This window comes from Panthera pardus, unplaced genomic scaffold (genome assembly GCF_024362965.1).
Source record: "Panthera pardus isolate Hobbes unplaced genomic scaffold, ASM2436296v1 HiC_scaffold_12, whole genome shotgun sequence".
Taxonomy (NCBI): domain Eukaryota; kingdom Metazoa; phylum Chordata; class Mammalia; order Carnivora; family Felidae; genus Panthera; species Panthera pardus.
In genome coordinates this window covers 10,626,134-10,653,543 of record NW_026526677.1, presented here as the reverse complement: position 1 = coordinate 10,653,543, position 27,410 = coordinate 10,626,134, and the positions used below count along the sequence as shown (strand labels likewise).

The following is a 27,410-nucleotide window of genomic DNA, read 5'->3' as shown; positions in this document are numbered from 1 at the left end:
CAGGCTGGAGCAAAGAATTTAAGGAACCAAGAGCCGGGGGCTAGGAGAGCTGGGTGAGGAGGGGTCCTAGCTGCTTCTGCAGTGAGGAGCTGAGCTGGGCCTTCCATGGCCCGGGAACAGGAGGGTGCTGAGCCTACAGATGGAAGGGCCAGGAAGGTAAGAGGCTGACACGTGATTACCGCACAAGAGTGCAACTATTTCTGATGACATGAAGGGATGGTGGAGAAGCCTCCCTAACCCTTAGGGAGGGGGTTTCAACAGGCCGAACTCGCCAGGATGCATCTTGGATGCCGTGGAGCACCAGCCAAGGGGCAACGGGTATTAAGGGATTCTCAGTCCACTTTTCCATCCTCCAGAAACCTTTGTCTGGGTTTTCCTCCTCCTCACCTCCTCCTTCATCAGCACTCAAGACACCCTGGGCCCAGTCTGACACTCACTCCCGCTCCAGTGTCAGCGGAGTGACTCAGCGGGTGGGGGCAGTGCTCAGGGCCTGGACTTCTGCTCTGCCTTCTCTCTGTGTCCCCTGAGCACCCTTGGACAGCTTCCCAGGCCCTCTCATAACCCCTCAGCTGGAGAAAGAGTGGTCTGTAAAAGAAGCCAGTGGGACAGCCGGACAGGGGTCCTGGGATCCCTGCGGGCCATCCCCAGGCAGTTCTAAGGAAACACTGAAGAAGATCTGGGATACAGCTGGGCAGCTTCCAAGATGTTCGTCATCAGACTCAGGCTGTGAGTGAATCAAAACTTCCTCTTGGGTCTCATGCAGCAGAAGGGAGAAGGCAGGCTCACACCTTGCAGCAAGGACCTCTGCCTTGGCTAAAAAGCAGCTCAGTGATGATCTGAGCACGGTTTCCAGAACTGGGGCTGAAGGTGCAATTGGGCCACAGGACAAAAGGTGGTGCATCTTACCAGCACCTCAACTTCACGCATGAATGTTGAAAATGTTGAAAATGTTGAAAAGGGAGAGCCATAGATACTTAAGCACGGGATGGGAGAAGGGAAGGGTTTAACATGCAACTCAAGACTTACATTTCCCGCTTCTGGGATTCATTACAGAGCATTAACTCTGGTGGTTATGAGTACTCCGTCAGGATGATTCTCGATACACTAAGCTCGTGCAAAATCACCCATATTACAAACGAGAAAATTGAGGCCCCGAGAGTGGGACCCCTGTCCAATTAATGGCACAGGAGTGAGTTCGCCGCAAAGTTTCCACCTAGCCTTGCCTACAGGCGCCCTGGACCTCTTCCCAGTCCTCGTCTCCCCCGGGAATGGGTCACCCACCCCCTTCCCTTCTCTGCCTGCACACTCTTTTCCTCCACCCCGGGGGAGTAAGATTGCACGAAAGGTAAACGCAGCCCACGAACGAGCCATCCCCCGGGGGTAAATGCGCCAAAGCACTTTGCGCACGCGCCTTGTAAGCCCAGCCCCCTCGGGCCGTCGATCCCGCCTCTCCGCCCAACACCGACCCGGTCTCCCCGGCAACAGCCCCTCCTGCCCCACGCTGATAGGGCGGCCCCTGACGTCATAGGACGGCGCCGGTAGCCGCAGAGACGGTCGCGACTGCACGTGGGTGAAATTTGGAAACTTACGGGCCCCACCATGGATACACCGCTCAGGCGCAGCCGGCGGCTGGAAGGCCTAAACCCTGAGTCCCCCGACACCCCCAGCTCAGTTTTACAGGCGAGACGGGCCCTGGTGGAGTTCAGGTCGGACCCAGAAGAAACGAGGGAGCCCGGGTCACCTCGGAGTGCGCGGCAACCCGGCCTGGAGTCCCCCCGACGTCAGCCGGAGACAAGCCCGGGATCGCCTATTCTACCGCAGGGTGCAGGCTTGGGGTCCCCCCGAAGGGAGCCAGAGCCGGGCCCAGAGTCCCTCCAGCGCCAGCAAGATCCGGGCCCGGAGCCGGGCCCAGAGTCCCTCCAGCGCCAGCAAGATCCAGGCCCGGAGACGCCCCCAATACTTCCGGAGTCGGGTCCAGTATCCCCCGGATTTCAGCCAAAGCTAAGTGGGGAGTCCGCAGAGTCCTCCCAGGCCCAAGAAGAACTGGACTCGGAGTTGGCCCTGAATAAGAAGGAGCTGGCCCCCGGGTCTCCCCGACATCAGCTGCAGCCGGGCCCAGCATCACCAGAGCCTTACCAGGGTCAGCAAGCGCCGGGTCCGGAGCCCTCGCGGCCACTACAGGAGCTGACAGCGCAGCCACCCGGCTCCCCCCGGGGTCAGCATGAGCCGAGCAAGCCACCTCCGGCTGGCGAGACGGTGAGAAGCGACCTCGGGGCAAAGAAGCGGACGAGCTCTTCAGCCCAGGCCCCAGCGTCCAAGAAGTTGAAGGAGGTGGAGGAGGTTCCCGTAATACCTAAGGGAAAGCCCAAATCGGGGCGGGTGTGGAAGGACCAATCCAAGAAAAGGTGAAGTTGGAGACCGCGGGGCAGGGGTGTCGTTCTCTGTGGTGTTGGGGTGCCAGTGCCGCCTGGAGACGGGCCCTGGGTTGGAGAGAGCTCACAGTTTGGGGGTCTCACACAAACAGCTAATTATAATCAGAATGTGGTAAAATGCCCCGGAAAACCAGGGAGGGTGAGACTGTGCCCTGGAAGGTTATGTGAGGCTTTCCTCCTCAGAGTACCTGTGGACCTCTCCTGTAACACCTTATTTGTGTTTTCCTTCAGCAAGCATTATCTTTGCCCTCTGCCTAGCGAGGGAAGCAGAAGCGAGTAAAGCAGCCATAACTTGATAAAAAGCCGGGAGGCCTTCACCCCCTTGTATCTGTTAACAGTTATTTGTCTCTATGATAAGAAGTATTACCAAGCCCTGAGCGTATAGAATACTGCTAAGCATCTTGGTGAGGGTTGGCCAGGGCAAAGGCCTTGCAAAGAGAGGGACCGGCACGCGTCGTGCCATTTAGTCTGCACATCAGTACCGTGAAGCAGCTGGTGTTAAGATTCTGCTCGTTTTACATATGAGGAAATCAAGGCTGTGGGGAGAAATGGGGGGGGGAGGGGATATCAGACGATGGGTCAGGAGTGAAAGCCGAGAGACCAGTAAGGAGGCAGTTGTAGCAGAAATAAAACAGGTTCAGAAGCTGCAGGCCGGGCTTGTGGATAAGAGCCAGAGGGCCGTTGAATTGATGTCTGGGGTCTTTGAGGAAGCAGCTTCGGCGGGTGGTGAGTGGGCCCAGAGACCGGCGAGGTAGTATCTGCAGCAGGAGGTATCCGAAACGAGGCCTGCGGAGGGAGGCAGTCAGCTGGGAAGGCCTGGCGGCAGCCCCACCTTCCAGGCTGATGTCAAATGGCACCTGCACAGGGCTCCTTGGGTGTGCCGTCTTCCTTCTCTGAAGGGTGGCGTTTATTGGGTACATACCATGCGCTCAATGCTTCTCCAGCCTTGTCTCCATTGATCATCCCACACCCTTCGGAACAGGAGCCATTCTCGTCTCCGTATAACGTGGGAAGTCGCCGAAACCCGGGCTACCTCGCCCAAGGTCACTCAAGTAGTAGGCAGTGGATTCAGGCCCTGAAACCCAGGCCGGCCTGCCTGCCTGCCTTCAACCTCCAGGTAAAGCCAGTGCTCTGGAACCGCACCGCCCCAGTAGCTAAGCCGCCTGGCACATGTGGCGATTTAAATTTAAGTGGATTAAAATTTAAGAACCCCCAAATTCCGATTCCTCCTCACACCAACCACATTTCACGTGCTCAGCTGACAGAGCGACTGGAGGCCACCTTACAGGACAACGTCAATACAGAGCATTTGCAGCATTACAGACAGTTCTGCTGGGCTGTGCTGCTCTAGAAACATGCAGCATTGTGTCCCGGGGCTCTGTGTGCGTCCAAGTCCCCACTTCCTTGTCCCTTTGGGTTTCTCGCAACTGGGGTAGGGAGGAAGTTTGTGCTCAGCCCCATCCTTTTGGGCTTAGGAAGGTCTTCAGCACCGGGTCCTTGGGGAGAGGGCGAAGGAGCAGTCTGTGTGTGTGTGTGTCTGTGTGGAGGGGCGGGGGGTGTTCTCGAGTCAGAACTCGGCCGAAGGCGGACAGGCCTGGGGTCAAGGTCCAGGCTGTGCGTACCAGACTCCTGTGGAGCAAGAAGGCGGGGAGATGACCCAGGAGAGCAGAATTGATTGACCCTTCCCCACGGTGGGGAGTGGGCTCTGCCCTGTGTGCACCACAGCCTTCAGAGGCTGGGGCGGGCCCGCCGACCTCCTGTGACCACTTGGGGTCCCATATAATGGAAGTGGATGCAAAAGAGCTCTTTCAGAAGTCAAGAAAGGGGTAGGGGAGGCAAAAAGGCCACTAGGAGAGGATCTGCTAAGGAGAAAAGGCCCACGGGACACCCAGGAAGACTTTAGATAGTTCTAGGAGAAAGACCTATGGGAAAGGGGAGAGCATAGCTAAGTGAACCCCCATGGTCTCATCACCTGCTCAACTTTCTTTTTCTTCCTGCAGTATTTTCCAGCACATCCTAGATGGATCATTCCACGTGTACATCCTTGCAGTATGCAGTCTAACAGAGACCATCCCGTTTGTCCTGTGACTGTAATGTCACTCTCACACTCAGGAACACCAGGACGTCCCCGATACCTTCTAATGCTACTGCCCCTTTTACATTCCCCCTACTGGGGAGAGGGATTCTGAAGAGTTCGTTACAGAGGCCCCTCACCACCCGCGCTGTTCTGAAACAGAACAGGCCGGCCCCGGAGGGAGGGAGCCCTATCTCCAGAAGCATTAGCACCCAAGCTGACTTTGCTTGGTGGAAGCAGCAGAACTTTGCAGAAAGGCTGTGTGGTCTGGACTATGGTCACAGACAGCCTTCAGTCTTGACTGCCGTTCAGGTACAAGGTGACCTTGGGCGATGATTCAACCTCTTTGAGCCTTGGTTTGCTCCTCTGTTGAATGGAGAGGACAAAGTACCTGTCCCAGAGACCCATAACTAGGGCTTAAGAAATGGCAGCCGGCATGAGTGGGGCCCATTCCTGCCCCAAGTTTCTGCAGACCCAGAGGGCTGACTGCCTGGCAAGCAGGCAGGTAGGGATGTCATTCTCCCTGGGTTCTGGGGTAGAAGGTCCAGAGCCGAGAAGAGAGTGGGCATCGGTGCCCCCCACGGACTACAAGAGTGCCCGTCGTCTCCCACACAGGTTCTCCCAGATGGTTCAGGACAAGCCCCTGCGCACATCCTGGCAGCGGAAGATGAAGGACCGGCAAGAGAGGAAGCTGGCCAAGGACTTTGCTCGGCACCTGGAGGAGGAGAAGGAGAGACGCCGGCAGGTGAGGGGCCAGCCAGCCGGGCTGAGGCTGGAGCTCAGGGGCCTGATCCGGTGACTGCTGTGATAGGCCTGGGTGGGGGAGAGGGGGACTCCCACCTGTGCCCAGAGGGAGGCAGGGCACCAGGCTAGAAGCAGAAGTGGGGTCTGGGACCCCAGGTAGGGAAGCCCAGTGGGACGTCCAGCTTTGCCCAGCGCTCCATACGACACTCGATGATGGGGAGGAGCCCGGGACAAGGCCCCCCCAGTGGCCCTCACTGATGATAGAAGCATTTGGTGAGATGGGCTTAGGTTCCTTGCTCAGGTGGAAAAGCTTCATCCCCGGAATCGTTCCCATCGTTCTCCAAGAAGCAGCCACCATGCGTCAGCAAAGTGGATACCCCACACGTTCCTCCGGCTGTCTCCCGGACGTTGTTCCCCAGGCCAGAAATGCCCTCTCAGAGGTTCCCGGTCTCTGGGAAGCCCCAGGGTGGCACACAGAGAATATGGGTCAGGGACCATCACACCAGGACTGGCATTACTGGAGGAATGTCACTTGCCTAGTGATCCCAGGGTCACGGGAGGAGTGAAGCACCTCACCCCGAGTCTGCTCACTGAGGGAAAGGGCTGAGCCAGTCATTCCGTCATCCGTCGCCTGCTTCGAGCCGCCCCAGCTAATCCCGTGGCCGAGGCCCTGCAGATACTGAAGCGGCTGCCGTGTGCCAAGTCCTTGTCTCACTTCCTGTGTGGCCCTGACTCCCTCTTGAGCAACACAGGCCTTCTTGTCACCGCCCCTCGGGAACGCCCCTGCCCAGCCCTCAGCCCGGCCGGTCCCCTGATGGGAGCCCAAGTCTCACTTCTCCTTTCTCCCCGGGGGCCCAGGCCACCCCTGTTCTGCTGAGAGGCCAGGTGAGGCTCCTGACCATACAGCGGCCTCGGGGCCGACATCCCCTCGGGCCCCACCAGGGACAGCAGTCACCACAGCCAGAAGGCACTGGACTCCCCATTCCCAAGACAGACTCCAACTAGATTCATCTTTGAAGTGCTCCCAGGAGGCCGGGTACCATTCCAGGGCCGGTGCATGTACTCATTCATTTATTCCTCAGGACAATCCTATGTAACCCTCCTCACGTTGAAGATGGTGCGTTGAGGCACAGAGAGGTTAAACAAGTTGGCCAAGGTCACCCATCTGGAAGTAGCAGAGTCGAGATTTGAGCCGGGGCCAGATAGCTCAGGAGCCTCTTCTCCATAGCCTCCACCCTTCCCAGCCCCACGCCTGGACGAACCTTAGGGGAGACCCTGAGGAGGTGGGAGTGAGGGAGAGGGCCAGGCCACCCCTCTTCCCTGGCATTTGATGAGGGGCTGGTGCCAGGGGCCGTGGTGCACATGCCCGAGTTTCCAGGTAGGGAACCACCGGTGTCTTCCCTCCCCCGACCATCCTCCTATCTAAGCCGCATAACCAGGCACCTGCCTTGTCCGCTGCAGTCAGGAACTTCCCGCCGTCGTGGGCCTCTCGTCCCACGGGCATACCTCTTCGCTGGCCCTCCCCCCGCCACACCACCAGCGACAGTCGGGCCGGGGTGAGAGGGCCTTTCCTCCTCCCTGGGAACTCAGCCAGCTCTCACTCTGGGGCCTAAGAGACCGGGGCTGCCTCAGCTCCTAGACCCAAATCCCCGTCCTCTGTGTGTTCCAGGAGAAGAAACAGCGCCGGGCCGAGAACCTGAAACGCCGCCTGGAGAATGAGCGGAGGGCAGAGGTCGTCCAAGTGGTGAGTGTTGTCTGGCTCGGGGGACCTGAACCACGGCCAGGCTGGGCACTGTGTTCGAGAGACCTCGGCAGCCCTGCCTCGCGGCCTCCACTCCTGCTGCGTATGACCCAGGCCCCTGTGGGGAGGCCTCTCTTCCCGGGGCGCAGGGCAGAGACTACAACCGCACTGACGCCTTCTCCTCACCCCACCCCCAGATCCGAAACCCTGCCAAACTCAAGCGGGCAAAGAAGAAGCAGCTTCGCTCCATCGAGAAGCGGGACACGCTGGCGCTGCTGCAGAAGCAGCCCCCCCAGCGGACAGCAGCCCAGGTCTGAGTCCGGGACACTTAGAGGCCGTCTGTGGCCCACCACTGTGTCAGACACCGCACTTCTCCGGCCGCTGGTCACGTGCCTCTGCGGGTCTCCGCCCTGCAACTCTAGCCCCACTCCACCCCACCCCACCCCAGAGGGGCTCTGAGCCTTTGAGGACTCTGGGGCCCGGCAGAGACTAGAGGAGGGAAGAGGTTCAGCACCCCCCGCCTCCTTCCCCCTCCTTCTTCAAGTGCCTTGCCACCAAGAAGAGTAAATTCTCTGGTTCCTCGGGGAGCTAACATCTGGAGGGCGATTCCCCAAATGTGTGTTTCTGTCTCAAGGTCATGGGTCCAACCCAGGCCAGGAGGCTGCAGTCGGGAACCGGTTCCTCTCACACCATCCCAGTGACTGCTCTGGGTCCCTCTGCAGCCCACTGACCCTGTCGCCCGGCAGCCTGAACCCAGCTCCCCTTCCTTTTCCACACTGAAAGATTAAGGGAGGTTGCAGGGAGCCAGGTTCCCCCAGCTCCCTCTCGCCTGTACCGGACGCTGCAGAAGCCCCAGAGATTGGATTCACGCCACGCAGTCTGCATCAAAGATATTTATTGAAACACTGCTGTATACAGGCTCAATTCTAGGTATCGGGGAATATAAAGGCCCCTGCTCACAAGGAGCTTTCATTCTGACGGAGAAAATCTAATAAACAAGAAAACGGCATTGTGTGTCAGGCGGCGACAAGTGAGGGGAGGCTGGCAGGGCGCGTGGCGAGGTGTTAAGAGGGGTGTCTGTTCAGCCAGCTGTGCATCTACTATCCGTTTGCTGAGCACTTACTGTGGGCAAGGCCCAGCACCGTGGCAAACGGTAAGCTGGCCAGCCCAGTCTCCAGGACCCCAGCCAGGAGCGGCACAGGCAGCACTGGACCGAGAGCCCAAGAGGGTTTCTCTCTCTGCTCTCCCACAGACGTTTCATCCACCAGTTACTGGCAGCAACTCTGTGCCTGGCCTCGGGACAGACCTAAGCGCAGCGATCGTTGTCCTCCAGTCCATGGTGGCAGAGGAAGCACATGGCACAGTGGGTGTGCTACAAGGGAGGGACGAGCTACCCCTTACATCTGCAAATGGGAAGGCACAGCTGCCCAGTGGCTGCTAGTCGGGAGGTGGGTTGCAAAGATTTGGGGATTACCAGCATTGCCCACAGGGCATCCCATGGAATACCAGGCCTATACAGGTGTCAGATTCGCAAGGAAATGTCCCGTGCTGGGGTCTCCGAGGCTGCCGTACACGTTGAAATACTAAACAATGAGAAGACCTTCAGCAAAGATGCCCGTTGCATTCGGGTTAGCCCCGGTTGACCACGACAGCCCTCGCTTTTGCTACTTTATAAGAAAAGCCTTATAGAAAAGGCCTTGCTTTTCTACCTGGGGCAGTGGAACGTGTAATGGTTCATGGTCAGTGTGCAGGCCCTGTACTTGGGGCACGTGGATGAACCTCCACGTGCCTCAGTCTGACCATGGAACCTACCCTCCGGATTGTGAGATAAAGCGTCTAGCTCAGTACACGGTGGCTGAGGGACTAAATGAAGAGGTTAGACCAGGCCAGTGCTTCCCAAACCTTTCCCCTCTGTTTTCTACCCCAAAACCCATCACTGGTTTCATGTGAAAACACTCCCCTCCCTCCCCCTCCCACCATCTGACAAAGTTGAGCTTCAGGGGGAGTGTGTCCTGCGTGCCTCGGGAGTCCACTGCCCAGTCTGAGAAATCTTGTGGTTTTCACTGTGTGTTGCCCCTGCGCCGACCTCGTCTCCAGGGAGCTTGCTAGAAATGCAGAACCTGGGCGTCCCGCCCGGCCTGCCGCCTGCCTAGGATTCTGAGAAAGGCCGAGGAGGCCGGGCGCTGCAAAATGCAGATCCCTGGGTCGCTGCCTGACGTCGCCCTCGGGACGCTCTCGCTCGGCATCGCCGCCCTCCTTTGCCTCCCGGGCCGGCGAGCCCCGGCCGCCCTCTTACCCCGAGGTGGTGCTCAGCGCCCGGTTCAGGGGGCCGCTCTCGTCCTGGGCCCGGGCCCTCTGCGCGGACGCCAGGCGGCCGCCGCACAGCCAGGCGAGCCAGCGCGGGGGCCCGGCGGCCGGGCGGCCGGGGGCGGGGCGGGGGGCGGGGCGGGGGCCGGAGGCGCGGCGGCGGCGGCTGCTCCCCAAGCCGCCCAGCTCGCTGTCGTCCAGCAGCACGCTCTCCAGCACGCTCCGCAGCGAGCGCCGCAGCTTGTGCAGCACGTCGGGGCACGTGAACACGTAGAGCAGCGGGTTGACCACGCTGTTGATGAAGGCCAGGCTGGTGACGAAGGGCAGGCCGCGCCACACGAGCGGCCGCAGCTCCGCGTCGGCGTGCGCGCGCGCCTCCAGCAGGCTGAACACGTGGTAGGGCCCCCAGCAGAGCGCGAAGGCCGCCACCACGGCCGCCACCAGGCGCACGAAGCGGCTGGGCCGCCGGCGGCCGCGGTGGCGCAGCTGCACGCTCACGACCGCGTGGCTGGAGGCGATGATGGCCAGCGGCACGACGAAGGCCAGCAGGAACTTGCTGACGGCCAGGGCCGCCTGGCGCGAGTTGCACGTGGCGTCGCGGTCGGGCCCCGGGTTCAGGAGCAGCACGTTGTAGTAGCACATGATGCGGCCGTCCAGCCGCGGGATGGTGTCCCGGAACACGAAGTAGGGCACCGTGTTGAGGACGGCCAGGGCCCAGAGCACCAGGCAGACCCTGTGGGCAGCCGCCACCGTGCGGTGGTTCTGCGCCCACACGGGCCGCACCACCTGCAGGCAGCGGTCCAGGCTGATGGCGCTGAGCAGGAAGCCGCTGGCGAACATGTTGAGGAAGAAGACGGAGGAGTGCAGCTTGCAGAAGGTGGTGCCCAGCTCCCACGAGTGGCCCACGGCCAGGAAGTAAGTGAAGAAGGGCAGGGAGGCGGTGGCCAGCAGGTCGGACAGCGCCAGGTGCAGCACCCAGGTGGTGACCACCGTCTGGCGCATGCGGCAGCCCACCACGAAGAGGATGAGTCCGTTCTCCGCCAGGCCCAGCACGGAGGCCAGCCCGTGCAGCAGCACCGACACGTGGTCCATGTAGCGGATGCTGGAGTTGCTGTGGCTTTGGATGCGGCTCATCTGCTCCAGGATGGGGCAGAGCGGCTTCAGCGTGACGTTGGCAGACATGGCCGGCTCTGCGGTGGAGAGGAGGGGGTGCTGAGGTAGGCAGTGCGAGGGCAGCAGGGGGCCCCCCTCCCCAGGGGATTGGAACCTGACCCGTGAATGGTATAGATGAGGCCACCGGGGACCAGTGACATTGAGCCAAGGCAGTCAGGTGGGGGAATAACATCCCAGCTGCACGCCCTTGGGCGAGCCATTTAACCTTCCTGGGCCTGCTTTCTCCTCTGGGACACGGGCATCTGTCATAACAAGACCTAGCTCATAGGGCTGTTGGGAGTGTTCAATGAGCTAATATACATAAACGTTTAGAGCGGAGCCTGGCACACAGGAAGCACTGCATCAGTATTGTGACTGTTGTTAGCAGGTCCCCTAAGGTCACACGCGAGGCCAGGCCATGCAGGACTCCCAATCCCCCGGGGCCACGGGGGCACAAACAAGGCCCCACCTGAAGGACAGGGGTGGGTCAGCTGGCCTGGGGGATGGGAGTGGAAGGAAGAGGCTGTGCCTTTAAGACATGCGCCCTCCCTATCCACAGCACCGCCAGATCTTGCCTCTCTGCAGCTTCTCTGTGCAGCCCTTTGCTCCCACAACCGTGGCGTGTGGGGTATGTTGACTTTGACCGGTGGAGCCAGCCCCTCCTCTCATAGTTGGAGAGGAAATAAGATAAGAGGAGGGAGAGAGCTAGGCATGAGAACTACCAGACTGGGGCTCTGGAGGCCCAATGGGGCTGAAAGACTGCCATCTGCCCAAGGGCGCCGGGCCACCCTCCTGCCCCAGGAAACCCATTCCTTTACTGACTCACGCATTCATTCAGCAGGTAGTGATTGAGAAGCTACTCAGGTAAGCGCTGGGGAAGCCAGCCCCTGGCAGATGTGCGGACACCCCAGATGTGCACACCCACAGCTTCATCAAAACCCCAAGACTTCCTGATGTGAGGCTGGTTGAGATCCACGAGGGCAGGGGGGCGGGGGGGGCGGGGGGGGAGGCTGCCGGCAGGAGGCATAGGATGGCTGGCAGGGATTGGGAATTCAGATTGTCCTGAGGCCCCACTATGCGCCAGAGATTCCAGTAGGTCCTTTACATAAGCACTGTCTTGCTCAGGACTCTAGAAAAAAGGCACTAGACCTTCACTCCATTCCATTTTACAGGCGTGGAAGCCGAGGCTCAAGCCACCCAAATAACAGACAAGCGGGGAAGCAACAGTTTAAGGCTCAGTGTGTTCTCTTTCCTCCACCTCTGCCGTAAGCAAGAAGAGAAGGAAGCGGGGGGTGGTCTTCAGTAGTCACATTTCCAGGGGTAACACTGTTGGCCGGGATGAGAAAACCCACAGTCTTCTCCAGGTAGCACGGGCCTCTGGAAGGCGAGGCCCCAAGAGATCAGACTAGACTTTTCCAAGCAGATGAGCCCCAGGATCACAGGCAGGTCGGGGTGGGGGGCAGCAGTTGGGCCCGTGCTCCCCAAGAATGCTTACGCTTCTCAAGCTTTACAGTTTGCAGAACAATTACACTCGCGGTGACCCTGTGAGACCCCATTTTTCAGAAGAGAACACTGAGGTCCAGAGAAGCATAGCAACTTGCCCACCATTCCTCAGCTGCAGTGGTACAGCTGGGACTCCACCCTGCAGACAGATGAATGCCATCCCCTCTCCGCACTGGAACATTCCCTTCAGCACAGCAGCCTCTTGCCAGGTCTCATGGGGATGCTCAGAGAGCACAGTCCTGCTACACCCTGGGGACCCATCGGGATCAGTCTTTCTGGCTGCATGGAGTCGGCCCCCAGCCTCCCGGGAGTCTTGTGGAGCCCAGCAGCCAGGGTCCCGCTTTGGGCGGGGGTTAGGGGCAGGGAATGCGAGCTTTTAGAGTCAGTTACCCTAAAACTGCCCCTGTCATCCTCCCACCCAGACTGCTGTGAGTCTGGAAAGAGAGGCTTTTGTGCTTACCCCTGTGCCCTTTGCTTCTCTGAGCAGTGTGTCCCCTCCAGTCTTTGGGAAATCCAGCCCTCTGCCATCCTGACTGTTAAAACTGTGCCTTCGTGGATCCAGAGAGGGCACTAAGGCTGCCGAGCCCCTGGGCTATTATTGCTTCCTTACCTGGGCACAGAAGGAGCACAGGATTCCAGCCCCAGAGACAGCTTCTGGTGGCAGCCAGACGAGTCACCGAGTCACCAAGTCACCGGCAGGCAGAGGCAGGGGAGTGGGGCTGAGGGAGGAAATAGCTATCAGCTCCGGAGTGTGTGTGTGCGTGTGTGTGCGTGCGTGCATGTGTGCGCGCGCGCGCGCGTGTGTGTGTGTGTGTGTGTGTGTGTGTGTGTTTAGGGGTGGGATCTGGGGAGGCGGGGACAGCGGAGGCTGACTTGTTACACTGGTATTCCAATAACATTTATCTCCATCAATGGGAAAGGGACGTAACTGCCGGCAGCCCGTGCTCAACCCCCTCCCTTTACACAGGAGATTTGGCAGAAACCCCAGGTCGGTACGCGTGCCCGTGGGGGAATGGGAGTGTGCATCAGGGGCTGCATTTTCGAGCGACCGCTGTGTGGGAGAGAGGCATGAGGAAGAGGACATCTTGGGCACATGTCCACCGTCCTGGCTGCCCTCTCCTCACCCCAGAATTCTCAGGAAGGCAGGGCGCGGCAGTGGGCAGAGCGGGGCCAGGCCAGCCCTGCAGCCGCAGCTGGGAGGTGAGCCACTTCCGCTTGCCAGGCCGGGTTTTGCCATCCGTGAGCAGAGCGACGGCGTCTACCTCGAAGGCTTGGCAGCGAGGTGCCTCCGTTCACAGAGCGCCCCGCACACGGGAGGTGCTCTTAGAAGTCAGTCCTTGTCCCCTCCGGGGAGGAAATGGGTAGAGGCTATAGGGCGAGGGCAATACAGCTTTTATTTAAAGTGGGCTGTGAGCTGACAGAGCTTTATAAATTTGCATTTAATTGCTTTCCAGGTCCTTGCTGACCAAGCTTCCCGGGGTCAGGAACCGTTCCTTCAAACCCAGCGTCCCAGCACGTCGGAGGGACTCAGTAAAACATGTTTAAAACCCCAGTGTCCCCCGTATCGGGGCAAGGCACCCCCTCCCACGGGATTGAGTGTACAGGAATCTTCCACTTAGACACAGGCTTAATTTCAGGGCCTGGAGCTTCACGAGCTTGCTGAGAGCCTGCGATCCTGAGTGAAGAATGTATAAAATACCAGGACCGTGTGATGGGGACAATATTTCTCGCTGCACCCCAAGGTGGCAGATCGGTAAGAGCCTGATTATCCAAAATATGAGCGCTGGGAGGCGTCCCTTCCTGTAGGTCACAGGGGGCTTGGTCTTGGAGGCAAGTGCTTACAGCCCTCCCAAGAAAATAGGCAGGTGCACAAATTGCTTTGGGGGCTAAAAAAGAATCCCCCCCCCATCCCCCTCCCTCCCCACTGGATCTCTGCCCTCCCTTGCCCCCTTGTGCAGTGAACATCTTGCACAATCTCTCAGGGCAGCCCCGCTAAGGGGCTTCGTACCTGAAAGCTGCATTCCTCAGACCTTTCCCCCAACCCTTGTTTCCAAGTGGCTCATCTCCCAACCCTCCTCCCTGAGGACAACTTAAAAGCTGCTAAAACAAACAAAAAAGTACTCCAGATGAACAGGGCCCTAAGGCATTTTCTAAAGAAGGAGGCAGTGACGTTTGTCCCCGTGGGGCCCCTTGGCTGCACTCCCACGGTGGAGACAGACCTCTGGGAACATATTCCCAGAGCCCGTGTGCCACCCGCAGTCTCTACGTGTACGATGCTAGGGTGCGACGAGCCTCCTCCCGGCTGGTTGCAGGAACCAACAGCCTGTGTCTGCCCCTCTGAGAGAAAGCCTCGGGAGCAGAGGGGGCCTGGGGCGGGGCCTCGCTGGCTGGAAGCAGAGGACAGGAGCCTCCAGCGACAAGTGTCAAGAGCACAGGCTGGGGGCCTCAGTCAGTTAAGCGTCCAACTTCAGCTCAGGTCATGATCTTGCGATTCATAAGTTCGAGCCCCGAGTCCAGCTCTGTGCTGATGGCTCAGAGCCCGGAACCTGCTTCAGATTCTCTCTCTGCCTCTCCCCCATTCTCTCTCTCTCTTTCTCTCTCTGTCTCTCTCAAAAATAAACATTAAAGAAAAAATTTTAAAAAAGAAAGAGTGCCAAGGGCCCTCACGGAGAGCAGGGTCTGGAGGAGGGTGACCCAGGCCTTTGGCGAGGGCCTGAAATAAATAGCAGAGACCAGTAATGTGCAGCTGAGTGTACATCTCCCAGAGGGCTTGTTGAACCCAGGACGCTGAGCCTTACCCCCAGAGCGTCCGGTCCAGCAGGTTGCATTTCCATCAGGTGCCCTGAGAGATGCCGGGGCTGCTGGTTCAGGGGGACCACAGAGATCGCTGACCCACTGGAAAGGAGAATCAGGGTCCTTGGGGTCTGGTATTAGCTGAGGGCCTTCTGTGACCTCCCTCCCTCCTGCTTCGAGGATCAGAGGAAACAACGAGCCAACTGCTCAGCTCACGGCCCCCACGGGGCAGGGATGCACAAACCAGCTGCCATTTAGTTATTTTCAGTGCCGTGTGCTTTGATCTCAGTCTCTTCCTGACTCCAGGCGGATTGCATTTGCCTTTCCCACTCACATAGTGGCTGAGAACCTCATTCTGGAAGCAACTGAAGGCCACACCATAAGCGGTGAACCACAAGATCTCTGTGAAAGAGAAGTCAAGCCCTGTGCTCCAGAGACCGTCAAAGTCGGTATTGTTATTACCTGCTGTGACTGTGTTCCCCGTTTCCAGGGCTTTCGTCGCAGACCTATTTTTTGAGGGGTCACCACCCAACCCACTACCAATAGCACTAGCTAACATTTATGGGGTACCCACTACGTGTCAGGCACCCCGCTCGGCACTTCACATGTATCGTCCCGCCAGCCTGGAGAGGCCCCATCCTCCCCTGGCACCCTCCTTCTGTCCCTGGCTTTCATGAGCAGGAGAGACAGGATGGAGAACTCAGTGAGCCCGTCTGGCTCACGGCACCCCAGCGAGGTTGATCTTTATCTTTTTCTTTTTTTTTTAAGTTTATTTCTTTATTTTGAGAGAGAGAGAAAGAGAACACAAGCAGGGAAGGGGCAGAGAGAGAAGGAGAAAGAATCCCAAGCCGGCTCCAGGCTCTGAGTGGTCAGTGCAGAACCCAACGCGGGGCTCGATCTCACAAACCGTGAGACCATGACCTGAGCCGAAACCGAGAGTCGGACGCTTAGCCGACTGGGCCACCCAGGCGCCCCTAGGTGGATCTTATTCTTAATTCCATTTTACAGATTAAGTAAGTGAAGCCCCGTTTTAAAAAGTGAAATGTAAAACGGTAAGAAGAAAATAGAATGGTAAGAAGAGATGAGCAAACTGAGGTTTAGAAAGAGGCCAAGTGGGAAGCCAAAATCCCAAGTCTGGTCACTCTGATCTGACCCTCTTTCCTCCGCAGTAAGAACAGTGGTGGCTTTTATTGCCACTGTGTTCAAGTGATGCAGGCTTTGCTCTCAACGCCGCACGTGGGTCTTTTCATTTCACCTTCACGGCCAGCCTACGAGTTAGGTAGTTATTGGCCCCATTACACAGTTGAGGAAATCAAGGCAACACGGTCTCCAATGTCAGCAGAGGAGCTGACATCCTTCCTAGGCTGATGAGCTGTGGTGCCCGTGAGCCTTTGCAAGAATTGGAATCCTAACCAAGGGCTCAGGGCTCCCCCTCTCCAGGACAGCTTGGCACAACTTTTCTCAAAGGCATCCTTCCGCCCTTGCCGTGAGGAAGTTCCCTTGCTCTTTTCCTGCCTTTCCAGGGCCTCGGGAGACACATTGCCTTCGTGTGCAGGGACCTTTCTGTATATCAGATTCCATCCCTACCGTAATCATTCCCATTTCTTTTTTTTTTTTTTAATTTTTTTTTTAACGTTTTTATTCATTTTTGAGACAGAGAGAGACAGAGCATGAATGGGGGAGGGTCAGAGAGAGGGAGACACAGAATCCAAAACAGGCTCCGGGCTCTGAGCTGTCAGCACAGGGGCCCGATGCGGGGCTCGAACTCACGGACCGCGAGATCGTGACCTGAGCCGAAGTCGGCGCTCAACCGACTGAGCCACCCAGGCGCCCCAATCATTCCCATTTCTACTTTACTGGTGGGAGCAGGTCCCTTTGCCCCTGAGCAGTGAGCACAGGACAGAATCCAGGTTCTCTGCTCCTCTGGCGGGGGTTGGGGGGGGTGGGGTTTCTCCACCACTTGAGCCCTGTTTCCTCGCAGGGATACCGCTCTGTTATGGCAGAAAAGCAGATACACGTGGAAGGAATGATGGAGGCAGGAAACCACCGCACCCGTGGGTGACTGCTGGCTAAGGAGCAAGGTGATCACATACCCAGTCTCAAGGTGTCTCCTATGTTCAAAGAGAAACAGTAACTTGACCGCAGCGGCACCTGGCAGACCACATCCCACCCAAGTGTTCGGATTTATATCAGCAGCGATAGGACAAACCAGCATGATGAGCCTCCTGACAGAATGCCCTGAGAAGACACAATGTCACTTCTAGGCTATTCCTGCCCGTTACGGGCTGAATTGTTCCCCCGCGCTCCCCCCCCCCCGTTTGTATGTGGAAGCCCAACCCCCCAGCACCTTGGAATGTAGCTGTATTTGGAGACAGGGCCTTTAGGGGGTGATTAGGTTAAAATAAGCCTGTGAGGGTGGGCTCTAATCCAGTCTGACTGGTGTCCTTATAAGAAGAGGAAATCTGGACCCACAGAGAGCCAAGAGAAGACCACATGAGGACACGGCGAGGAGGCAGCCATCGGCAAGCCAAGGAGAGCGGCTGCAGGAGAAACCAGACCTGCCAACACCCTGGCCTTGGACTTGCAACCTCCAGAACTGTGAGAGAATAAATTTCTATTGTTGAAGCCGCCTACGTGGCTGTATTTTGTTACAGCAGACCCAGCAAACTAATACACCGCCAAAAATGCGTAGCCTGAATCTAAGCAGGAGGAAACGCCAGACAAAGCCGAGGGAGGGCCATTCTGTAAAGAAATTGGCCTGTACTCCTCAAAACATCAAGGGTATGAAGAACAAAGAATCACGGACTGTGCCAGGTTGGAAAAGCCTAAAGCAGCACCATCTTGGCCTTGTATTGGATCCTAGTCGAGGAAAAACAGACTTTGCCCTTTGCTATAAAAGTCACGATTAGGACAGTTGGGGAGCTGCATGAGGTTTGTACGTGAGACACTGGTGTTATGCCAGTGTTGATCTGGTTTGGATCATTTTCCTTGTGTTTCAGGAAGTACCGTCTGCAGTGTTTGGGGGTAAAGGAGGACCATCTGCAACCAGCTCTCAGATGAGAAGGGAGAAAGTGTGGATGTGGGTGTCTGTGTACATAACAGAAAGAGCTAAGAGGAAGAGCTAAAACAAACGTGAAGAGACACAGCGTTAAAAAATAAAGTGCAACTGAGTACGTTTTAAACGTCCCCTTGGCTTTCTGCGACCGTTGATGAATCAGGCAACATCCAGTCTAACAGGAAGGCGCCCTGAGGAGCCGTCCAAAAAGACTTTTCTAGGCAGAAGGGAGCGAGGGCTCGTGTTCACCGGAAGCGGGGCTTGAGCTCACCTGACGTGGGACTCGAACTCACAATCCATGAGATCATGCCCTATACCGAAGTCAGATGCTTAACTGACTGAGCCACCCAGGCACCCCCTTTTGTCTTGTTTTTAACAACAGCTAACGTTCAAGGAATCTGTGTGAAGGGTATAGGGAGATTCTTTTCAGTAAGTCTGAAATTCTTTCAAACTAACTTTAAATAAAGCCTTCCCTTGTCCTTCAGGAAAAACCCCCCTCACCAGCCCCGCCCCCTCCAGGGGCCCAGACCAGCCCGAAGTCCACGTTTGCAGCCCTATGCCTTTATCTCCCCCAATTCCCTCTGCCTCAACACAGTACCCCCGCCACCATCCCCTGTGCCCCCCCACACTTCTGACCACCCCTACCCCGGCCTGGCCCATCCCTTAACCCGCTCTGTACCCCGGGTGACCCACCAAGCTTCCCCCACGTAAGCTCTCGTCACGGCAAACCTCGTCACCACCAAGCACAGAGAGCTTGTCCCGCCCGTTCTTCGTCGCTGTCCGTCTTTCTGTCCACACTGCGAGGTTGGATTATCATCCCCAATTCACAAGCCGGAAAAGGAAGCAGAGAAAAGTGACGTGGCTCGGCTAGAAAGAAGCAGGGGCTGGGTTGGAGCCTGACTCTTAAGGACCAAGCCACCACGTGCCAGCTGCCGTGGCCCACCCTCAGTGGCATTGGCTAAGGCTGGTGGGGCCGGGGCGAGGCGCTCCCCCGACATGAGGATGGCGGTAATGAGGCTTTGGGACAGCCTGGCACGTGGGGAGCCCTGCCACCTGTGAGCCAGTCTGCTTGTGGTTAACAGACTTTACTTCTCTGAACTGCCCAGGATTTAGCACAGAGGTCCCAGGTTCCCCGCACCCAGGGCCCCGTACAGTTACCGTCTCACACTGGGGCAGTACGTTTATTGGTTGATGAACCACTGTTGATCCACTGATACGAACCTAAGTCCATTTCCTTGGCCTCTACCTAATGTCCTTGTTCTGCGCCAGGATCCCATCCAGGAGGCCCCGTTATATTTATTGTCCGTCCTTGTTATTTTCCATTAGTAACAGCCACGGTCCCATTGATGTCCTGACCGTCAGGACAGCCCCGTGAGGGGCCACTAGTCTGTTTACCAACCTGTCTGCCCACCATCCATCTGCGCACTCTTAGGGCAGGGGCAGTGTCTCGGCCTCTGGGGCCTGCACAGCCATCCGAGGGCCCGGTTAGTAAATTAACCCAGCCTGCTGCCCACCCCCACGGCCCCCGCAGCTCTCGGTGGCCCGGAGGCCCCAGTGCAGACAGGAGGCCCTGGAGAGCCAGACTGGGCAGGGAAGGGATGATGAGGGACTTGGAACCACCCCCTCCGCCTGCCTGCAGCCTCAACCATACCAGAAGATTCCCTCCTCCCCACCTCCCAGCCAGGATCACTCAGCGGAGACAGCATCAACCCCCAGCTGGAAGGCAGGAAGTCAGGGTGAGGGGCAATTTTCAGAGCACCTTCAGGGCCCGGGCCTGGGAGGGTGCCTTCTTTGGCCTTCAGGGAGGGAATTTCACCAGAGCCCCTGGTGGCCAGGCTCCTCCAGGTGGGCCCCCTTTGCCCCTAGAAGTTTCCAGTCACCACCTCCCCCATATAAGGCCTGGGCGTCACCGGGTCATGAGTGAGTGGGGAGTGTTATGGTGGCTGTGGTGTATTTGATGACAAGAGCCTCGGCCATGGTCTGGGATGGCTGCGTGGCGTTGCTGCTGCTGCTGCTGGTGGCCGCTCTGGGGCTGGGGCAGCGGCCACACCCTGAGCCTGGTCTCCGGGGCCTGCGGCACAGCTCTGACTGTGGGATCAAGGGCATGCAGCTGCTGGTGTTCCCCCGGCCGGGCCAGACCGTCCGTTTCAAGGTCGTAGGTGAGCGTGGCCGAACGCGGGTCCCCACCTCCCGTGCAGCAGGACGAGGAGAGGCCCCTCGGCCCCGACTCTGTCACCACACTGGGGAGGGGGAGGAGGAGGGAGGAAGGTGAGTTGCCAGCCTCAGTTTCCCTGGTCACCTAGGGCCTCTTTTCCCACAGCGAGTGTTCACGACCATCTTGCTGAGAGGCAGGTGTTGGTTTCACTAGGGCCCAGGCTCTGCATTGGTGACCACGGGCAGCTGATGCCCGGGCTGCTGGCCCCCAGGCCCCTCCGAGGGGCAGGGCCCCGGTGGTTGTGGCCTGGTACGGAGAAAACGGGAGTGGGTTTTGAGGTGGGATTTGAATCTGCAGCTTCTCAACTTTGTGTTCTTGAACAAGTGACCTGACCTCTCTGAACCCCTGTTTCCTTAACTGTAAGATGGGAACGGTGACCCCAGCCTCGCCATGTGCCCTGAACAGGAGTTCAGGGGTCATGCCCGCCCCCGAGGGGTGCCCTGGTGCTCTGGGCAGGCAAGGTGGGTGGACACCCAGCAGGTGTTCCCCCCACCCACCCATGACTGCAACGGACAGTGAACCTGGCAGACGGGTCACAAGATCCCAGTTCCAAATCCTTCTGCCCCTCATTGTGTGCAGCTGAGAAGACTCACACTCAGCGCCTCAGCCACAGAACAGGGATCCCCGACTTTACAAGAACAGGTCTAAAATCCCCAGCCCAGGGGCACCCGGGTGGCTCAGTCGGTAAAGCGACTGACTTCGGCTCAGGTCATGATCTCACGGTTCGTGGGTTTGAGCCCGACATCGGGCTCTGTGCTGACAGCTCAGAGCCTGGAGCCTGCTTCCGATTCTGTGTCTCCCTCTCTCTCTCTCTCTGTGCCCCCACTCACATTCTATCTCTCTCAAGAATAAAGAAACATTAAAAAAAAACTTTTTTAAATAAAACAAATACCCAGCCTGCTGCCTGGGACTGTACTAACCTTTTCTCCTCCAAGTTTTCATTCCTGCTTGCCGTCCAGTACTGTTAATGGGGAACCACAGCGGGAAGGAGCCTAAGACCAGCTGAAGCTATTCCCTTACAGATGGGCAAACTGAGACCAGAGGGGAGGGGCCTGGCCAAGAACACACCGGCAGCGAGTCGCCAAGCTAAGGCTGAAGCTGGGGTCTCCCGCTCCCGAGTGGGGTTTTCTCAGCGGTCACCAGAACCCCTGGCTTCACCCTTCAGCACTGCTGGCCCTCCCAAACTTCCATCCCTGTCTCCCTTGCCTCAGATGAATTTGGGAACCAATTCGAGGTCCACAACTGCTCTGTCTGCTACCACTGGGTCACCGCCAGGCCCCTGGGACCCGCCGTCTTCTCTGCTGACTACAGAGGTTGCCACGTGCTGGAGAAGGTAGGGATCGCTGCTGAGCCCGGGGCAGGCCCCACGGCTGGGAGCCAGCTTGACCTCACACAAGCCCGAGAGGGAGCTCGGGATCGCTGTGCTGGTCACGCCCGCCTGTGGTCTGGTGACTGGGGCTAGCCCACATATCCAGCTCCCTGCTGACGCCCTCCTCTGCCTGGGAGGCCCGGTGGCCTCACCTAGCTGCTCTCTGGTCACCTTCTCACCTGCAGGACGGGCGCTTCCACCTGAGGGTGTTCGTAGAAGCCGTGCTGCACGACGGTCGAGTTGACGCGGCAGGAGAGGTCACCCTGATCTGTCCTAAACCTGGCCACACCTGGACTCCGGAGTCCCACCTGGCCTCACGCACAGGCTTCTCCCTGCCTACCCCTCATACCCGGCCCCCCCGCCCCACCCGGGAGCACAGCTTCACCCGTCCGACCCCTGCCCTGCTGCCCCTTAGACCTGGAGCCACCCGTCCCACCCTGACTCCGCCCCCGTGGGACATCTTGGAACACTGGGGGGTTGACGAGCCCCTTCACCCAGGTACGTAGGACTTCTCCGTGCGTGTACTGTGCCTGGGCCTTCTGGAGCAGCGAACTGCCTGATCGCCCTTGACTGGGCCCAGGAAGCCAGCTGCCTCTGTTTCCCTTGGAAGTCTCCTGCCCAGTGTGGCCCTTTCTTGTGTCCTCACCGCTCTGTCCCCTCCCCAGGTGCACCTCTGACCTGGGAGCAGTGCCAGGTGCCCTCTGGGCACATCCCCTGTGTGGTGAGAAGAGGTTCGAAGGAAGCCTGTCAGAAGGCTGGCTGCTGCTATGACAACAGCAGAGCGGTTCCCTGTTACTATGGCAACACAGGTAGGCCTTTCTACACCTGAAACCAGAAGCCATGAGGACGGGAGGGCTTCCTCCCCTGCCCCTCCCCCAACACTGCAACTGCTTCACACCTAGTCCCTAGGAGAGCCCGAGCTCCCGAATGGAGAATGGGCCACAGAAGGGACCTTTAGATGGGGGGACCACAGGTCCCAGCTTGCCTGATAACCGTTGTCCCAAGGAACTAGTAGCAGATCTTTTTTTTTTTTTTTTTTTTTTTTTTAACATTTATTTATTTTTGAGAGACAGTGCAAGCAGGGGAGGGGCAGAGCGAGAGGGAGACACAGAATCCGAAGCAGGCTCCAGGCTCCGAGCTGTCAGCACAGAGCCCGACGCGGGCCTCGAACCCACGAACCATGAGATCACGACCTGAGCCGAAGTCAGACACTTAACCGACTGAGCCACCCAGGCACCCCCCTAATAGATCTGTCTTTGCATGTACCCCTACCTCTTAGATCTAGAACATTCCAATTTATTTTTTTAAGTTTATTTAAGTAATCGCCACAACCCAACGTCGGCCTCGAACTCATGACTCCAAGATAGAGTCCCATGTTCGTCCACCTGAGCCAGACACCCCTAGGGCATCCCAGTTTAGATGACAAATTCAACAGTGCCCCTACTTAAGTAGTTTATTTCCATGCACGAGAAAATCTGGGTCTGTAAAGGGTTTGCTCAAGCCAGCACAGGCACAGAGAGTAAGAGAAGCCAGGTCTCCCGACTCTCAGGGCAACACCTAAGTACTGTCTCCCAGTCCACCCCCCATGTCTGCGGCACAGACACTAACTCCGAGGTCCCGGTCGGCCTCTTTGATCTGCCTTCATCCTAGCAACTGTCCAGTGCTTCAGAAATGGCCATTTCGTCCTGGTGGTGTCCCAAGAAACAGCCTTGGCACATGGGATCACGCTGGCCAATATCCACGTGGCCTATGCCCCCACCAGGTGCTCCCCGACTCAGGACACGGGGTCCTTCGTGGTCTTCCAATTCCCTCTGACCCACTGTGGGACCACCGTCCAGGTAGGAGTGGGGCCATGGCCTGGTGCCCAGGACCGCCCCCCTGGGAGGGCCTCACCCAGCTGTCCTTCCTCTCCCACAGGTGGTTGGCAACCAGCTCCTCTATGAGAACCAGCTGGTGTCAGACATCGACGTCCAAATGGGGCCACAGGGCTCCATCACACGGGATGGCGCCTTCCGGTGAGGGCAGCCTTTCTTGCACAGGCTGGGCTGTGGGCTTGGGTGTGAGGGGAGCACAGGTGAGCTTAGGACGAGCTGCGGAGCCACCTGGGCTCCTGTCCATGCTGTTCCCTGCTGTGTGATCTCAGGAGAGCCCCTGGGCTCATCCCAGCCTCCCCCACCAGCCCCAGGGTCCTCAGCAGCACTTGCCTTTTTTCCTCTAAGAACTAAGCTCAGGAGCTAAGCTGCAAGCATCCTCATCGAGGCCCCTGGAAAAAGGGGAGGCCATGAGTGTGGCTGTTGCTACCTCCCCATTTCCGAGGTCACAAAGCCACAGATGAGGCAGAAGATACCTGGGCGGCAGGGTGGGGGGGACCTCTTGGAGGGTGTGCTGGGGTGGAGGGAGGAGCCGAGGGTTACCTCTTGTTGAAATGGGCCCCTGGGACCTGCAGGCTCCGGTGGCAGAACGAGCCCGGGAGGCCAGGGTGGGCACCCCGAGGGAGCTGGGCTTGTCACACCTGCCCTTGAACTTATGGGGCCAATACATCTGTGCATAAAATCCTGTGCTTGGCACAGAGCGGAAGCCCAGGTGTCTTTCTCCCCACCCCGCCCGCCCTGAGGGCCAGGGAAGGGTGCTGGTGTGAGGGTCCAAGTGTCTTTTGCCTTAAAACTCTAAGTGCCTCTACAGGCCAGGGGGTAGTTGGGGGTGGGGATAGATCGGCTGTGCTGTAGACCCTTGGGTTCACAAGTGGTGGGAGCTAGTCGGAACCCAGCAGGGCTCCAGGGATTCCCAGAGGAAGGGGGCCGTGAGGGGGAACAGCTGTAGCCGGTGGGAATAGGCAGGTGGTCAGACAGGGTCTGCAGCTCGGGCCTCGGGCCGCGGGCCGCGGGCCTCGGGCGCGGGCCTCGCTCTCAGAAGTAAAGGGAGAGCGCCTAGGAGCTGGAGGTGAAGGGGGGTGGGGTGGGGTGGGGTCCGCTTCCCTAGCGGAACACCAGGGGGCCGGACATGGGCCCCCCACTGGGAGCGTGTGGTGTCACTTAGGCCAGAGAGAGTCCCCAGGGCCCACCATCTACCACTGCAAGCACAGTGGTGACACTGGGGCGCTACCTGTGACCAGCTTGTGCTGTCCTGGGCAGGTGAGTGGGGTGGGGGGCGCAGGGCCCCCTAGCGGCTTGCTGGGTGGGGTCCGGCCACCCTGCTGGGCCGCGCGCCCTGGTTGTTGCATCCACGTAGCTGGCGGCTGGTTTACTAAGTGAGCAGGCCATGCTGACGCTGGGTCTTCTCTCCACCCCGTGCTCTTGCACTTGGACTTCAGGCTTCACGTGCGCTGTACCGTCAACGCCAGTGACTTCCTGCCGCTCCGGGCGTCTATCTTCCCACCCCCCTCGCCGGCCCCCGTGATCCAGTCCGGCCCCCTGCGGTTCCAGCTGCGGATCGCCACGGGTACAGTCCCCGGAGCCCTCCTCTTCCTGCCCCGCGTCCCCACGCACAGCCCTCCAAGGCTCACGAGTCCCTCGCCCTGCAGATGAGACTTTCCGCTCCTTCTACGAGGAGGGGGACTACCCCATCGTGAGGCTGCTCCGCGAGCCTGTGTCCGTGGAGGTCCGGCTCCTGGACAGGACAGACCCCGGTCTGGTCCTGCTGCTGCACCGGTGCTGGGCCACTCCCAGTGCCAGCCCCTTCCAGCAGCCTCAGTGGCCCATCCTGTCAGAGGGGTGAGCGGCAGTGGGGGCTGGGGCTGCCCTGGGGGCTCCCTCCATCCCCCTCCCTGGTCCCTCTGCGGCTTCCTTGGCCTCTTTCCTTCTCAGGTGTCCTTTCGACGGTGACAGCTACAGGACCCGAATGGTAGCCTCAGACGGGGCGGGGCTGTCCTTCCCATCACACCATCAGCGCTTCACCGTCACCACCTTCGCCCTCCTGGACCCTGGCTCCCAGAGGGCCCTCAGGGGACAGGTGAGAAGTGCCTCGGAATTCCTGCTCCCCGAATGTTCCGTGGGATAAGCTGGTCCCCGAAGTCCTCCACCCTGCAAGCTATGGGTCCCCGGAGGTCCCCAGAGGTCCCCGGACGGGGCTTCGTGGAGGGTGGTGAGCCAGGTCCTGGCCACATCCAGACCACTCAAGAGGGAGGAAGGGAAACCCGGAGTATGGATGCCACCAACCCTAAATCTGCACCCTGTTCACGGTGTTCTAGAGTGACTTTGCTTCTGACTCTAGAAAGCGTGCGTTTCAATTCTGCTTGGAATGTTTATAATCTCTCAACTTCTCCGGGAGGTAAATGGGTCCACTTAGGGCATACTTAGGTTTTCTGCAGAATGCACAAGTGACCCCGTAGGCCCTAGGCTTCCATGGAACTTGTTCTACTGAAAGATGCCCTCGCAAGACTACATACAGCCAACTCTGTATCTCGAGGTAGCTGCACGTTATTAGCCCAGGTGCAGACAGACGTCGCCGGTTAGCACTGTGAGGGTGGCTTCATTCTCCTCTTTACCACCTGCCTCTCGGGAGCCAAGAGCCTCTCGCCTGCTGGATGAAGCCGTATCTGCTGGCTGGGCCCCCGGGGGCTGGCTCAGCTCCGCTCCGCTCCTCCGGCTTCTTCTCCTCCTCCTGGGAGCTGCCCCTGGCTTTGTTTCTGGAAGCGGGGATAGCCCGTCCCCCGACTGCCTGGCGGAGCCCCACCTCCTTGGAGGCCAGCACTGCTGGGGGACTCAGCAGTCGGGGCCACACTGGAGAAGCTGAGGGCTGGGGCCAACTCCCAGGCCGAGCTCCCTGCCCGCAAGGAACCCGGCTGCAGACTTGGGCCACCGGGAAGGACGGGAGGCACAGCTTCCAAATTAGGAAACAACGGTTCTGGCGCTGACCCTCAGCAGGCGAGGCTGTGGTTTTGGTCTACATAGCCAGACCTCAGCCCGCCTGGCGGCCGGACAGCTGGCAGCAGTGTGGACTCCGCCTAGGTCCTGGATTCTGGGTGCTTCCTAGGTCTGGTGCTTCCTGCCCGTGGCTCCAAGCCGGCCCCGTGCTCTTGACCGTATTCTCGTCCCACCAGGTTTACTTCTTCTGCCACTCCTCTGCCTGCTCCCCCTCGGGGCTGGAGACGTGCTCGGCCACGTGCAGCTCTAGGCCCGCTAGTGAGTCCGGGGTGGGGCGGAGGGGCGGTCTTCGTTCTTCTGGCCACAGGCCTGTTCCTGGCTTCTGGGCCAGAGACCAGCCCATGATGCCACCCCTCCCCCACCCAGGACAGCGGCGATCCTACACTCCGCGCAGCGAGGCCACCAGGCCGCAGAACCTCGTGAGCTCTCCAGGGCCAGTGGACTTTGAGGATTCCTCCGGGCAGGAGCCTCCGCTGGGGCCCACAGGTACCGGCAGGCGTGTTGCTGCCGGGGGATGCTCGGCCACGGTGCAGGCGGGAAAGGGTGTGACAGTACTGGGGGCAGGGAACTGTGCGAAGACAGTCCACCTGACCCGGGGTGGGGGGAGGGCAGCCTCAGCTCTGCCGGGCATCATCACAAAGGTCTGGTGGGTGGAGACGGTCGGAGGCGCCTCGCTCAGCCCTGCAAGCCTTCAAACCCCTTCTCTCACGCAGGCTCCCCCAGGAACGCTAACCAGAGGCCTCTCCTCTGGGTGGTCCTTCTGCTGGTGGCTGTGGCCCTGGTCCTTGGGGTCGGGGTTTTCGCGGGCCTGAGCCAAGCCAAGCCTAGAAGCTCCAGGAGGGTGACAGAGGGCGACTGGGCTCAATAAAGCAGTGTCCAGCCCGCCCAGCAGGTGTGGAAAGCTATTCGTGGCGACTAGAAAGATTTGGTCTCAGAAGCGTTGTTCCTTTGTGTCAGTTCTGTCCTGTCAGAACCATGGCCTCTTCGACAAATACTTAATACGGGCCGCACCCTGGGCAGAGTCCGGCTGATTTGGGAAGCTTTGCCTTTCAGCAAGGAGAGACGGCATTCCAGAGAGAACCAGATAAGCGAGGGAAGAGGAGGGTACAATCACAGCAGAGTCCGAGCCCCAGTAGGTAGGAATGGGGAGCCCCGAGGGTGAA

General features: G+C 58.9%; 3 protein-coding genes across 8 annotated transcripts; 2 read left to right on the top strand and 1 right to left on the bottom strand.

The window, feature by feature from the left end:
• Positions 1–1,506: 1,506 nt before the first annotated feature.
• Positions 1,507–8,000, top strand: CCDC86 (coiled-coil domain containing 86). The gene is made up of 4 exons (XM_019414556.2): positions 1,507–2,405; positions 5,122–5,251; positions 6,920–6,994; positions 7,189–8,000. Exons 1-4 carry the CDS (start codon positions 1,600–1,602, stop codon positions 7,306–7,308), a joined length of 1,131 nt encoding a protein of 376 aa, XP_019270101.1. The 5' UTR covers positions 1,507–1,599; the 3' UTR covers positions 7,309–8,000.
• PTGDR2 (prostaglandin D2 receptor 2) lies at positions 7,870–10,480 on the bottom strand. Its single transcript, XM_019414555.2, has one exon. The coding sequence runs from the start codon at positions 10,478–10,480 to the stop codon at positions 9,284–9,286; it is 1,197 nt and encodes a 398-aa protein (XP_019270100.2). The 3' UTR covers positions 7,870–9,283.
• Positions 10,406–27,171, top strand: ZP1 (zona pellucida glycoprotein 1). 6 transcript variants are annotated; one of them, XM_053899661.1, is made up of 13 exons: positions 12,827–12,941; positions 13,591–13,706; positions 21,228–21,349; positions 21,571–21,883; positions 22,051–22,194; positions 23,036–23,223; positions 23,303–23,400; positions 24,696–24,823; positions 24,906–25,095; positions 25,189–25,333; positions 26,424–26,505; positions 26,614–26,733; positions 26,961–27,171. In XM_053899661.1, exons 2-13 carry the CDS (start codon positions 13,640–13,642, stop codon positions 27,113–27,115), a joined length of 1,752 nt encoding a protein of 583 aa, XP_053755636.1. In that variant the 5' UTR covers positions 12,827–12,941; positions 13,591–13,639; the 3' UTR covers positions 27,116–27,171. The 6 variants fall into 6 exon arrangements, with proteins under 6 accessions (XP_053755634.1, XP_053755633.1, XP_053755631.1 ...); XM_053899659.1 differs by lacking the exon at positions 12,827–12,941 and adding an exon at positions 10,406–10,515 and having other exon boundaries at positions 26,424–26,733; XM_053899658.1 differs by lacking the exon at positions 12,827–12,941 and adding an exon at positions 10,482–11,405 and having other exon boundaries at positions 26,424–26,733.
• Positions 27,172–27,410: the final 239 nt, after the last annotated feature.